We start from the raw sequence: 14,836 nt of genomic DNA on the forward strand, positions 1-14,836 counted from the left end.
AAAAAAAGGGTGCGTGTACTTATGTACGCGCGTAAGAAGTTATACTTCTTTGGCATTATTAATAAAAATGTGTGCGTGTACTAGGTGTACATACGTAAGAAGTGAAACTTCTTTATGACCTTATTTTTCGAAAAATGATCTACTATATGCAACTTTACAGAAATTGGTTAAATAAAGTTAAATTAGATAAAGTTTAACAAAAGGCTTTTATTATCATAGACATGAATACAAATACAATTATTTTTATTTTAACTTATTACTGTACTACTATGTAGTACTAAGATTATTACAGAATTTCATTAATTGTAATAGAATTATTAGTATTACTATCATTGTTATCGTTATTATATATTTTTGTTACTAATGGCTTCGAATCTCTTCGGATCAACCGTGGTAGGGACAAGAAAAAGATGGCGCGTAACCGAAAAATGTGACAAATGTGTGTAAAAATTTTTCCAACGCCGATAAAGAAGTTTCACTTCAAAAGATGGCGCGTAACGGAAAAATGTGACGCGTAACGAATAAATGTTACACTAAATTTTTTTCCAACCCCGATAAAGAAGTTTCACTTCAAAAATAGTTTTTGATTGCATGCAAATAATTAATTACAATTAAATAATCAAAGACTGGAAAAGGAGTCATTATAGTCAATAAAGTTCAGTTTACATTTGAAAAATTCAATAAATAAATATTTATTATTATACTCTTACATTAAGTGTAACATAAATTCTATTATTAATCGAAAGTTGTTTTTAAATTATGCCGTAGCATCTTCCGTGGGCAACTTCATTCTGTTAATATTGTATCACGGTGCGCGCGCATCGTAAAATTTCACTCTCATCAATTTTGCATATCGCGCCTAAAGAAGTATTTCAAAAATAAGAGTATAACTTCAAAAATAATCAAGTATCGTAGAAATGGGTCTGAAAGGTTTCATTCTTCTGTGCCTTCGTGCATAGCTAATAATTTCATAAAATTTTACATATTTATTAGTAAATCGTTACTGTACACGCGATCAGACTATGTCGCATTTTCTGATTGTAGGGCGCGCATCAAAGTAAATAGCGGTCATTGGAATCTTACGAGGAAAAGTTACGAAGTAATTTAATTAAGTCTGGCATTATAGGTGTGAAAGAATGATTATTCAAATTCAATTATTAAGAAAAATTGCAAAATGCTATTAAAGTTTGAATATGCATCTGGATTTGCAGGATATGGCAGGATATATATATACCAGAGTTGACACCTGCGCAAGTAAGAGCTCTCGTACGCCGCAAACCAAAGCGCTTGGTGGGCCCAGATGCTACCAGCATATATCATGCGTGATTGCTGATCTGTACTGGCTGAACCGCTGGCTTATTCAGCAGCTGATTCAGTCGTGCAAGATCTTTGATGCCTGTTATCAGGGTTATCAGGGGTAAGGGAGTGTTCAAGTATTACGTAACGCAATTTTTGGAGATTATTGACCCCCCCTCCCCCATGTAACTCGCCGTAACGTTTTTCAGTACCCAAGTGCAGTACTGTACCCAAGTATAGTAAAACGTTTCGTAACCACCTAGTGACTCTTCAGTTACTATTATGTGGTGTAAGTCGAAAATAATATTAACAATAACGTGTAATTCAATCCCCGCCCCGCATCGTAACGTTTTACAAAATGACCCCCCCCCTCCCAAAATTCGTTACGTAATACTTGAACGCTCCCTAAACACTAAACGCACAACTAACGTTCCGGAACACATAACACATATTATGTAAAAAGCATATAAGTGATTAGGATTAGTCCTCTGGAGGGGATCAACGTACAGGAACATCGGAGCTATTTCAAGCCTGTATAATGCATTGATCGGAAGTATACTTGAGTTTAATTCGTCAGTCTGGTCTCCGCATGAGACCAATGTCTCATGGAGCGTATTCAGAATAAATTTACACATTTTTAAACAAACGGCTTTACTTATCCTTTCTCTCCCTTCAGGTATCCAAGGTTGTTTGAAGGATGATAGGATACAAGCTAGAAACCAGACGGAAGTACCTTGCCAGCTTGTTAAAGTTTTTCGGGGAATTATTAGTAATTCAATTTTTCTGCAAGAACTTAGTTCAGACGGCGGAAACTAATCTTATTTGCGATCCTAAATATTTAATTATCATCAAGTAATCAACAATTATTTTGTTATCTTTTTAAATATGACTGCACTTTTTCGTATTAGTAAATTTTATAATAAAACTAAGCTAGATTATAACTTTATGACCTAATTGTGGATAAAATGATCTTATCAGGTGTACCTACTGTCCCACGTATAGCCACTCGTGATAATAAAAAAAGCATTTTCGCGTGGCACTTCATCGTACTAAATAAATCGAATCAGGGTCAGCTGTAATTAGAACTGCATATTTTATAGTAAGTCGCGGCGGCCTATAGGTAATACTTTTTATAGAGAAGCAAAAATAAACACGCTACAAAAATATACTTTATCGTGACTATTTGATGTTACCTTTTTTTGGGTATAATTTTTACGGAACATCACGAAGATGTGCAGCGTTTGTGTCGAAGAAGGGAGACAGCGATTGAGAGAGAGTGAGAAGGGCGAATTACCTTATAGAAATTCTAATTTTAAAATAAAAATTTCGTATAGAGAATTTATGAAATATTTTATATTTTATGCAAAACAATTTATTGAAATCTGAAATGTGGAATTGTAAATTAAAATGTTATGCGTTTTATTATCGAAGAAATAAATTTAAAAGTTAAATTTATTATTTGTCAATTTTCGACACAATATTTTAATGACAATTAAATTCCTAAAATATCTTCCTTTTTCCTACCTCTTAAAGTCTCGGAAATCGAAAGTTTTAGATTTGTATGAATATGAACAATACTTAAAAATTTGTTTGCCAAAGAAGTTTCACTTTTGACATATTATGTACTTTGTACGCACTTATTACACTTTTCTTCTAGTTTCTTGTTGAAAAACGGTAATTGCTTAAAAACTTTTTATATAGACGATACCATGAACTTCTGTTTGTCATTGGGCAATAGCCTTTTTAGACCATGCGACTTGGGGGCTTCAAGATGCCTTAACAGCCTAAATTTGTATAAAAATGAGAGTTCGTGTCGAAAAATTTATTTTGACAAATCACGATAGAACGCAGGCCTTTGCATTTGGCAAGGCTTAACTTTTGGCCTAACGATATATGTAAGTGTGGCAATGACGTTGGGGATTTTAATCATATATTGATGTACATAGAATTTTAGCCAGTTTCATTTTTCATAACAATATAAAATTATAACCATTTATGTACTTATATACTAAATTTAGCTGTTCCTTTTTCAAATTCCGCTCCAATTTCTAATCCAATAAAATAAATCTAATAACGCACCTCCTAACTTTTTTGCATGGCTAACGCACAAACCGTGAAGGCCAAGAAAGGGAATAAAACACATGCGCATCTTTTGTATTGCATTACCGCGAAGCTATCATTGGACATGTAAGATGTTTGACCCTTTATTACTTTAAATTTAAGTAGTAGTTAAATTGTCTTCTTCGTAAACTCTTCATAAACTTCATTACTTAAAGTTCGGACGTGTCTTGAAAACTCTATCCTCAAATTGTATTAGCACATATTATATTCTGTATTGTGCAAGTCTTTATTATAGAAAGTCTCACATGTGTTAACATGAATTTCTGTTGCCTATTTAAATTATTGTTACGTCAATGACTATTATTGATGATGACTGGCCAATCAGTTAGCCCTAGCTTCTGTTTTAAATATAATGATAAAAAAGTAATTTACCTATTGTACGGTCCACAAACAATTAAACTTGGTACGACAAAATAATTTAGTTTTTGAAGTTATACTTCTTTCGGCGCGTTATGAAATATTGATGAGAGTGAAATTTTACGATGCGCGCGCACCGTGACACAAAATTAACAGAATGAAGTTGCCCACGGAAGATGCTACGGCATTGGACATAATTTAAAAACAACATTCGAATAATAATAGAATTTATGTTACACTTAATGTAAGAGAATAGTAATAAATATTTATTTATTTAATTTTTCAAATGTAAACTGAACTTTATTGACTATAATGACTCCTTTTCCAGTCTTTGATTATTTAATTGTAATTAATTATTTGCATTCATTTAAAAACTATTTTTAATAATGCCAAAGAAGTATAACTTCTTACACGCGTACATAAGTACACGCACCCTTTTTTTTATTTATACCTCATCATACGTCATATAACATTTAAGGGAGATAGGCAGGTACTACGTAACGCTACAATAAGATCTTCCTCAAATTCGTTTTGTTTTATTAAGTATTTCTATATGGATTATATTTCATATAAGGATAAACTTATAGATTATATTCGGCCACTCAAAATGGTCGCCATGACACTATTGCCGATATTTCATTAAAATTTATGGCCTCCGTTATTTATGTCCGCGTCGTTATTTTAATAACAGATAAGCATTTTCCACCCTAATTGCTATAAAAAATTGAAAATCCGCCCAATATCTACGAACTTTATTGAAATAATTGTAATTTGACCAATTAAATTATAAGTAAACCAATCGAAACTTCAAGAGCTAAACATAAAATATTAAGAGGGATTATAAAACTGAAATGGACTAAAATGGTTTCAAAGTCGTGATTCGCTGTGCGTGCCATACTTTGACAACAGAAAAATGTTTATTAGCTTACTAGACCTTAAATGTATATTTTGTTTGCGCCATATTGTTGCAAATGAATTTTATCAGCTTCGCGATATTTTAAAGAGATCACTGAATCGTTACTAATATTTAATGAGACAGCCTAATGCAATTTGCATAATTTGTTCATTCACTTAATTTAAAAGACAATTATCTCTGTAAATCTCTTGTCTACGTAATATTGAGATAGTCCACTCACGTCAATCGAATTAATTGTATGGTATTTATCACGTATATTTATGAACCAGGTGTGAAGTCTATACAATTTTAAAGTACGGGTTTTTTATTGGAGTTTACTCCTTAAGAAACGATTTGAGTTATAAGGCCCGGTACGGAAATTTTATGAGGAGTAAAATCAAGTGTAACACGAAAAGTTGAGGCGTTATATAGAAACACGAAAAGTTGAGGCGTTATGTAGAAAGAGACAAACATATATATCTGTAGGATTGAACGTGTAAAAGAATGAGATGGAATACATTACACCGACTTTTCTATTTTGAATTCACGTTTTGACAGCCAAGATACAACATTGTCAGTGTTGACAGGTGTAAAAAATAAAAGTAGATTTTTTTTATGATACAGCATACAAAAATACATACAACCCTTAATTTTCATCTACCCTCTAGGGTAGATGAAAATTAAGCCTAGAGGGTTAACCCCTATTTTTATTATAGAAGACAGTTAAGTACTTTTAATTAATTAAATAAATGTTTCCTAGAAATAATGTACATGGCAAAACAACGTTTCCTTGTCAGCTATTATTATATTCAAAGATTTCAGAATGGAAAACCAGAACTGCTCTGTAGTAAAATACGTTATTTTGATAACACGAATTTTAAAAAAAATGGCGTTTCATCGCCATAACTGGCAATCTTATCAATAACAACGGTGCTTTTCACACTCTAGATTGCCAGCACCCGAGAGGACTTCGTGCCTATAAGCAATGCCTGCGATTCTTGTCATTCTTCTTATAATAATAACATACGAAATATATTTAATAAGGCTATAACTATTTATATACTATGGTTTACCTATTATTTGTATGAGGTATGCCCAATGCTAATTGTCATACTAATTTATGTCAGATAGACTGCTGACTGCTGAGTGCTGACTGATCATTAATAAGTCATAGATGTCATTGTCATGATACCCCGCACTCCGCAGTCCCCGTCCCCGTCACCCTCACCGGTGCCGTAGTAACTATTTTTATTTTTGCAAAAGTCTAAAGTTATATTAGTATTTATCTGTACTTTATAATAAAATGACTCCTGAAGAAACTATAGAAAATTTTAAAAAGATTGGTTTAAGTGAACAAAAAGCAAAAGAAACCCTTAAAAATGGCAATGTAACAAAATTTCTTCTGCAAGTAATAAATGAGGTTAGAAAAACACCGCAACATCAAATAAAAAGAAGTATTTTTAATTTTATAAGTTATATAATTCTTAACACATATATTGGTATAATTCTAGGTCGACGTAGATAAGTTGCAACCTGGTGTGGGTTTACTTTTGTACCATCTGGCTACTAAAATCAAACCACAAATTGCTGGTAAAATTTCTTTTATTTCTAAATACATAGCAGACGGAAAATTAGATTCAACATTAAGAATTGATGCTGCATTAGAATACGCTTTGAGCCATGTTAATGAAGAGAGTCTGAACAACAAGGAATTTGAAGAGGCGTGTGGTGTAGGTATTGTAGTGACACCAGAACAAGTTGAACAATTTGTTGAGAAACATATGGCCAAATACAAAAATGAATTAATTGAAAAAAGATACAGATTCAACTCTGGGATTGTTATGCAAGCTGTCAGAGCTGACTTAAAATGGGCAGACGGGAAAGCAATTAAGAATGAAGTTGATGTTCAGGTAATAAAAGCTATACAAAAGGTAACTCAAATTAAATATTTCTACTGTTTGTTATTATTGGATCTGATATTTTATATAGTTAATATTAATTGTAGGACATGCATAGAATGGTATATCATACTTATCAGCCTATGATGTTGTAAAAGATGCTGAGTAGAAAAAAAAATTTATAGTCATAAAATAATGAAAATCATAGAATAAAAATAAAATTACAGATATTGGATCTCTTGGGGCCTAAAACAGAGGCTGACCTGGCACCCGTACCTAAAGTGAAAAAAGAGGCAAAACCTGGTAATGAAAGTAGTAAGAAGCCAAAAAAGGAAGAATCTCAAGGTGAGCTATGATTTTATTTAAAATAAATAAATCGGTATAACATAAAACATACATAGAAAACCAAGGTCTATTAGTGTATTTTTTATTATTCATGGTGTTTCATACCTTGTGCTATACAGTAGGTAATGCACAGGTTGTATAACCTGGCTGTTCTGGATTTGATTCCTAGTAACTGTACATTAAAGAGAGAAATTATATGATATTAAGAAAATAATTAATAAATCTCATTTATTATGAATTATTACAGGTACTAAAGTGACAACAGATGCAACTGATATTGGAGGAGCTGCCTCAATATCTGAATTAATGAAAAAATTACCATTCCATGCTCCTGGTGATAACTTTAAAACCGACGGTTATGTTGTTACTCCAAACACTAAGAAACTATTAGAGGAACATTTGAAAATAACTGGAGGGAAAGTACGTACGAGATTTCCACCTGAACCAAATGGTATTTTGCATATTGGCCATGCTAAGGCAATAAATATAAATTTTGGTTATGCTGCAGCACATGACGGTGTCTGCTTTTTAAGATATGATGATACAAATCCTGAGAAGGAAGAAGAAAAATTCTTTGTTGGTATCAAAGATATGGTTGAATGGCTGGGTAAGATTCTTTTCTATACTAAGGTGATAAACATTAGATGTTCTAATCTCAATAACTGGTTCTAATTGATTCTGTTGGTTACAGAATAATACGGTTGAAACCGCAGCACTAATATTTATAAATATTGTTTTTTTTATGTTCCATGAAGATTCTATCTTAAAATAATATCAATTTAAAATCTCACAAATATTTTATATTATACTAGCAGACTCGGCCAAGCTTTGCTGTGGCAAATTTTTTGTTATATTACATAGTAGTAAACTATTCAAGGGAAACAGTAGGAGAACACCAGTCATGGGGACCACCATGCTGTTTTGGTGGTTATGCCATAAAATTGTAGCTTATGTAAAACATTGGTACTTTCAACACAGCGCCATCTGTTAGAATTGTGACTGTCAAATAATAAACAAATAATTTGCAATAAAATAATATTACGGGTATAAATGAAGATGTAAGCAATCCTATCTTTTAAGTTAATTCTGCTCGCGGTATGCGAATTTGATTGAAATCGGTTAAGTAGTTTAGGGGTCCATAGCGGACAAACAACGTGACATGTAATTTATATATATGAAGATATTGCTTTGTAATTTTATTATTGTACAGCTTCCCAAAAGATTGAATATTATATCTTCATTTCAGATTAAAAAAATAACTGAATATTTATACTAACATTGCTAATTAAATTTTCAGGATACAAACCATATAAAATAACACATTCGTCAGATTATTTCGACCAGTTGTATGAGTGGGCAGTGAAATTGATTAATAAGGATATGGCGTATGTCTGCCATCAAAAAGCGGAGGAAATAAAAGGCTTCAACCCACCTCCGTCGCCGTGGCGCAACAGACCTATTGAAGAAAGTCTCCAATTATTTGAGGTTATTATTTTTAAAGCTGTCTATTTTAAATTTCCAAAGCCATAGATAAGTGTTTCTATGTAAATATAAAATCCGTTTTAAAAATGCCATCGTACGATCGTTTGCACCACTTTGTAATATTCACAAAATTTACAATATTCCTAACCTACATAGTAATAATAATAAATAGAAAATAAATAAAAAAATTAAGAAAGTTTGGTCCCTGTGGCAATTGTACCTTTGTACCTTTAACCTGTGTACCTTTAAATTTGGCAGCAATTCCTTGCTGTATTGCGATACTTATTCGTTAAGCAAGGAAAGTACCAGCTCTGGAGTCACCAGTACTATCTTCCAGGTGCCAACTTAAATCTTTAATTAGAGCCCTTGAACCCCACGGCCCAAGAGTATCTACTCCAAAGGGAACAAAATCGAAGTTGGAGGAAAGACTCTTTATTTTTGAGCCTTTGCTTGTTCGAGGGAGGTAGGAAAACATAACTTTAACATTGTTGTTTTATTCTCAACATCTTCCATTCTCATTACAGGATATGAAAAATGGAAAAATAGATGAGGGTGATGCGACTTTAAGAATGAAAATAACGTTGGAAGAGGGTAAACAGGATCCCGTGGCTTATAGGATAAAATTCTTGCCACATCATCGTACGGGCAACAAATGGTGTATTTACCCAACATATGATTATACACATTGTTTGTGTGATAGTATTGAGCATATAACACATTCTCTGTGTACCAAGGAGTTCCAGTCTAGAAGGTAAGAAGTAATTTTCAATTTATATCGATAGCCCAATTTCCTTTTTTTTGTTGTCACTTCTTTTTTTTTTGTCACTTCTTTCTTTGTTGTCACTTCTTTTTTTTATTGTCACTTTTTTTTGTTGTCACTTGTCTGCTCACCAGGAAGTTGAAACAGCTCGCCAGTGCCAGTCGGACTGTTTTAAGCAGTACTTGTACTTTTCCAATTTCTGACATAGTATTGTTGTCATATAACCTTTAACTTTTGTTTGTACTCCTTGCCGTCTCACCATAGTATTTTTTGAAGTGAAACTTCTTTATCGGGGTTGGAAAAAAATTTAGTGTAACATTTTTTCGTTACGCGTCACATTTTTTGGTTACGCGCCATCTTTTGAAGTGAAACTTCTTTATCGATGTATGGGAGAAATTTTGTAGCAGGTTACGCGCCATGTTGCTTTTTGAAGTCAAACTTCTTTATCGGCGTTGGAAAAAAATTTACACACATTTGTCACATTTTTCGGTTACGCGCCATCTTTTTCTTGTCCCTACCACGGTTGATCCGAAGAGATTCGAAGCCATTAGTAACAAAAATATATAATAACGATAACAATGATAGTAATACTAATAATTCTATTACAATTAATGAAATTCTGTAATAATCTTAGTACTACATAGTAGTACAGTAATAAGTTAAAATGAAATAATTGTATTTGTATTCATGTCTATGATAATAAAAGCCTTTTGTTAAACTTTATCTAATTTAACTTTATTAAACCAATTTCTGTAAAGTTGCATATAGTAGATCATTTTTCGAAAAATAAGGTCATAAAGAAGTTTCACTTCTTACGTGTGTACACCTAGTACACGCACACATTTTTGTTTATTTTCCTTACTAGACTTGCGACAAATCGCCACAAATTCCATTGTACTCTTAATGCTAATCTTAAAATAACAATTAATTTACAATATTTCAGGTCATCCTACTACTGGTTATGTAATGCGTTGGATATCTATTGTCCTGTTCAATGGGAATATGGAAGGCTCAATGTGAATTATACAGTTGTGTCCAAGAGGAAAATTGCAAAGTTGATTGACGAAGGATTTGTCAATGGTATGTTGTACCTACAATTATTAGTAACTAGATGACACCGTGAACTTAATGAAACATATATTTGTGTCAAAACTTTTAAAATAGACCAAATAACTAAATAACATATACGGTAGAGAAATTATGATAAACATGATATTCTTAAGATATGTTTTTTAAGAATCTTTTTACCGACTTCTTTTACGTTTTTACAATCTTTATTTGTGCAACCATCCTATACTCTGTGGTTCATGATTGTATAGTATATAGTCTGTGACTATGACCATCGAAAGTCATAAAAAAATGAACGAAATCAAAACCCATAAATTTTTGATGAAAAATCTAATTGCTATATGATCAGAATTTTCTAAATTTGACGTGGTACATATAACAACTTTTATTGTTTTTAACAGTGTTTGAAAAGAACTTTTGTAAAACTTAAATTTGCAGACCTGTGTAATCTATTTCAAGTACATGTACATAATATTTTGTAAGTGTTATGTATGTTTGCATGTTTGTTCACAAAGCTCTCGCTAAAAATCATATTAATTGTTTTATTTTAATTATATATCATCAACATAAAGAGAAGTTTTTGAGATATGGGTCCATGCATTTCTTCAAAAATCTTTAATATTTGTACTTATGTTAAGGGGGCGTCCATAAATTACGTGAGGTGTTTTTATTTAATTTTCTGTACCTCCCTCCCCCCCTGGTGAGATGTCGTGAGATTTTATTCAACCCCCTCCCCCTCCCCCAATCTGACGTGAGATTTACAAAATGTGGGTTTCTTACGTAAAAAAAAAATTGCTTCGTGCTTTTATTTGCGACTAGTTAAGACTAGTAATCAATATTGCTGAGGGTTTAATATAACACAGAATTCGTACTTTTGAGCTCGAATAGCTTAATAACAAAATAAGTGAAATGTTGAGCGTTTAGGTATGGAGTTAACGGGAAGTTGCAGAGATGGCCTTTAGGGTCAACCGTTTTCCTATTTATTTTTTCAATCAGAAAAAAAATTGCGTGATTTTTGCCGATACCCACCCTCCCTCTAACGTAAGATTAAATGAGATTTGACTCGACCCCCTCCCCCCCTTAAAAACCTCACGTAATTTATGGACGGCCCCTAAGAGGTATGTAGATAAATTTTCCAATATTTTGTTTTCTCCTTTTTTTTTTTACGTAATAAGAGGCAAATGGGCAAGAGGCTCATGTGCCATGCCCATGGACACTTACATTACCAGAAGACTCGCAAGTGCGTTGCAATCTTGAAATCTGGCTTCAAATTAATCAGAAATTTTGAATTTCAGACTGGGACGACCCTCGTCTATTCACATTAACCGCGTTACGTCGCCGCGGGGTACCATCAGCCGCTGTTAACGCGTTCTGTGCGGGTTTGGGGGTAACTGGCGCTGTGGGGGCCGTTGACCCGGCATTGTTGGATGCGGCTGTGAGAGACCACCTTAATACTTCTGCACCTAGGTATTTATTTATGTACAAACATTTAGAAATTGATGCCCTTATCGCTACTAAGCTATTTTTAGCCAATTAGGGTTATTACGAACAGGAAAACAAAAGAATTGTATGGTGCAAGAGTTCGAAACTTATTATAATTACTTAGGCTTAGCTTGTCCAATATGTCAAACCTTATGCCTTTGAAAGAAAACTTGCTTGTCAAATATGTTAAACCTTATGCCTTTGAAAGAAAACTTGGTTGTCAGATATGTCAAACCTTATGCATTTAACAGAAAACTTGGTTGTCAAATATGTCAATGCTTATGCCTTTGAAAGAAAAATTGGTTGACAATTATGTCAAACCTTATGCTTTTAATAGAAAACTTGGTTGTCAAATATGTCAAACCTTATGACTTTGAAAGAAAACTTGGCTGTCGAATATGTCAAACCTTAAGCCTTTGAAAGAAAACTTGGTTGTCAAATATGTCAAACCTTATTTATGCCTTTGAAAGAAAACTTGTTTGTCAAATATGTCAAACCTTATGACTTTGAAAGAAAACTTGGTTGTCAAATATGTCAAACTACGCTTTTCAAATTAAACTTAGGTTGTCAAACTTCATGCTTTTGTAAGTAATCTGAGTTGATCAAATATGTCCAAAGTCATATAACAAAAATGCTCTTTCACTTGAAAAAAGTTATTAGGCTCTCAATTACCAAAATTCAAAGAATCATTTCTTGGCATGTATTAAGATTTTTTTTTCAGAACTATGGTAGTTCTAGACCCACTAAAGATTACAATAACAAACTTCCCAAATGAAGGTATAACGGTGAAAGTACCCGACTTCCCAAACGAACCAGATAAAAGCTACCATAACGTCGTCTTAGATAAAACATTATATATTGAAGCAAACGACTTCAAAGAACAACCAGAGAAGGGTTACAGAAGATTGACACCAAATCAAACGGTTGGCTTGAGACATGCTGGATTCATTATTAAGGTAAGATTTATACTACGACTTATATTTCGATTCCACATTTGACATTAGCTACTGTCATTTTGTAAAATAATGATACCACAATATAATAGTGTAGTGATGAACACAATCGCGATTTATGTTTATGTAATATTGGTGTGCCAATTAAAGACTAAATTACTTTTATTTAAATAAATACATAGTTATTTATTATGTAACCGCTGCTTTATTTTATAAAAAGTTAATATTATTCATGTTCCTTCATGATCACATTTTTTTTATTCATTTTACACACAATTATGAAAGAAAACTCTCAGATCCTTAATAAAATTAATCGTCATAACTAAATTATCCGTTCAGAAATATTTAAATTATTTATTTAAAATGTTGAATCTTAATTAAATAAATTATTATATTAGTAATGAATCGAAGTAAGGCTGTACCAACTTATCATTGTAAACCAATCATAATAAATTATTGTAATGAATATCGACGCTTCGGTGTACGGATAAATTATATTTGTGATGCACCGTCACATCAATATTTGTAATCTACTTTATTTTTTAATAAATCATGTAAAAGTATTCACCTCATACGTCTTTGAGAGTGATGAACTTTAGGTTGGAGAAAGAGCAACTTCAAATTTTTGATCTGTAACAGCTTATTAAAACCATTTTATTGGAAAAAATTATTTAAATGTCAAATTTCTTTAGGTGTCCAAAGTGATTAAAGACAATGGAAAAGTCATAGAAGTTGAATGTACTGCGGAATCGACTGAGTCGGCAGAAAAACCGAAAGCTTTTATTCATTGGGTCTCACAACCGATAGCTATTGAAGTCCGATTGTATGAACCTCTGTAAGTATTTTTTTAGATTTAAATACATGTTGCTTCTTCTAAACAATCAAATTTTTCCTGTGTAAAATCTATGTAGTGTTTGATCTTGCATAAGTTCTTGTGCTGTTCCTATCCTGTTATATATTATATATATTTGCTGTACTTTTTTTACTTAGAGAGACACATTTTTCGTTTTGAGATTTGATACGTAAAACTGCTTACCAATTCTTAAAAGGCCGGCAACGCACTTGCGAGCTCTCTGACAATGTGAGTGAAAATTAGATGAGCCTCCTGTTTGCGTTATATAAAAAAACATACAGATACTACTATTAATTATGCAAAAATGGTCTCAATAAATGTATTTTGATATACATCATGTTATCTTTAAATGATAAAAAGGAAAACAAACATGTGAATAAAAATTTATAATATCTTTTAGATTCAAGCATAAAAATCCAGAAGATCCCGTAGAAGTACCGGGAGGTTTCTTGTCCGACTGTCGCACGGATACGTTGAGCGTCGTACGTGCGTACGCAGACGCGTACTTAAAATGCGCTAAACCCCAAGACAAGTTCCAGTTTGAGAGAATTGGATTCTTCTCTGTCGATTCGGACACTAATGCTTCAAATGTAAGTTTTCTTTAGGCATTTAATTTTTTGACTATTTATTGAATAAACATTTATTTTCTTTATTAATTTATTTCAAATCGTGACTACTTAATTCGTTTAATCAGTGACTTCGAAATACACACACCGTACACACTGCTGCATATAGACTATATATATACCATCATATAGCGTGGCGTCGCCACGGCATGCGTCGTCGCGCCAGAAATCGGATTTACGTACGGCTATAGATGTTTCACATCAAAACAGGCAAATACATATAGCCAAAGAGATTTTATTACAAGTTCATACATAGTATAATGCGAAAAGACTTTTTCCCCAACCTAATACCTTAGTATAGCGAGGCGACCCGTCGCCACGGCAAGCGTCGCCACGCCAACAATTCGGTTTACAAGTGAGCCTATAGATGTTTCACATCAATACATAGAATTTAATAATTGTCGTAATTTTGGTCGAGAAAAATACTTTAATAAAATTTGGCTCATTTACCTAATGACTAAGTAGTTTATAAGAATGTTTATTTATATTCAAAAAAGATATTTATAGAATTAAAAAGTTAAAGTTTAACTTTTTTTTTTTCAGATCGTTTTCAACAGAACCGTGTCGCTGAAAGAGGATAGTGGAAAGTAATAATGTTAATGGATGTACAATAAAGTTTTATTATATTTATACGAAATAAATTATTTATTAAATAATAGTTTTTTTATACCCGTAATAATAATATTAAATGACTTTCAAT

At 32.4% G+C, this 14,836-nt stretch overlaps 1 protein-coding gene across 1 annotated transcript; it reads left to right on the plus strand.

Annotated features, from left to right (window-relative positions):
• Positions 1-5,871: 5,871 nt before the first annotated feature.
• Positions 5,872-14,792, plus strand: LOC125061478 (probable glutamine--tRNA ligase). The gene is made up of 12 exons (XM_047666947.1): positions 5,872-6,089; positions 6,181-6,579; positions 6,795-6,912; positions 7,160-7,519; positions 8,210-8,397; positions 8,919-9,145; positions 10,098-10,234; positions 11,518-11,689; positions 12,426-12,660; positions 13,350-13,492; positions 13,911-14,100; positions 14,680-14,792. The coding sequence occupies exons 1-12, from the start codon at positions 5,973-5,975 to the stop codon at positions 14,725-14,727; spliced, it is 2,334 nt and encodes a 777-aa protein (XP_047522903.1). The 5' UTR covers positions 5,872-5,972; the 3' UTR covers positions 14,728-14,792.
• The last annotated feature ends 44 nt before the right edge of the window (positions 14,793-14,836 follow it).

Source organism: Pieris napi, chromosome 23 (assembly GCF_905475465.1).
Source record: "Pieris napi chromosome 23, ilPieNapi1.2, whole genome shotgun sequence".
Lineage (NCBI taxonomy): Eukaryota > Metazoa > Arthropoda > Insecta > Lepidoptera > Pieridae > Pieris > Pieris napi.

Bases quoted from the DNA above. Each gene is read 5' to 3' on its own strand.
- LOC125061478 (XM_047666947.1), top strand. From the start codon at position 5,973: ATGACTCCTGAAGAAACTATAGAAAATTTTAAAAAGATTGGTTTAAGT. The intron at 6,913-7,159 runs GTGAGCTATGAT...GAATTATTACAG, and splicing joins AAAAAAGGAAGAATCTCAAG to GTACTAAAGTGACAACAGAT. The intron at 12,661-13,349 runs GTAAGATTTATA...AAATTTCTTTAG, and splicing joins ATGCTGGATTCATTATTAAG to GTGTCCAAAGTGATTAAAGA.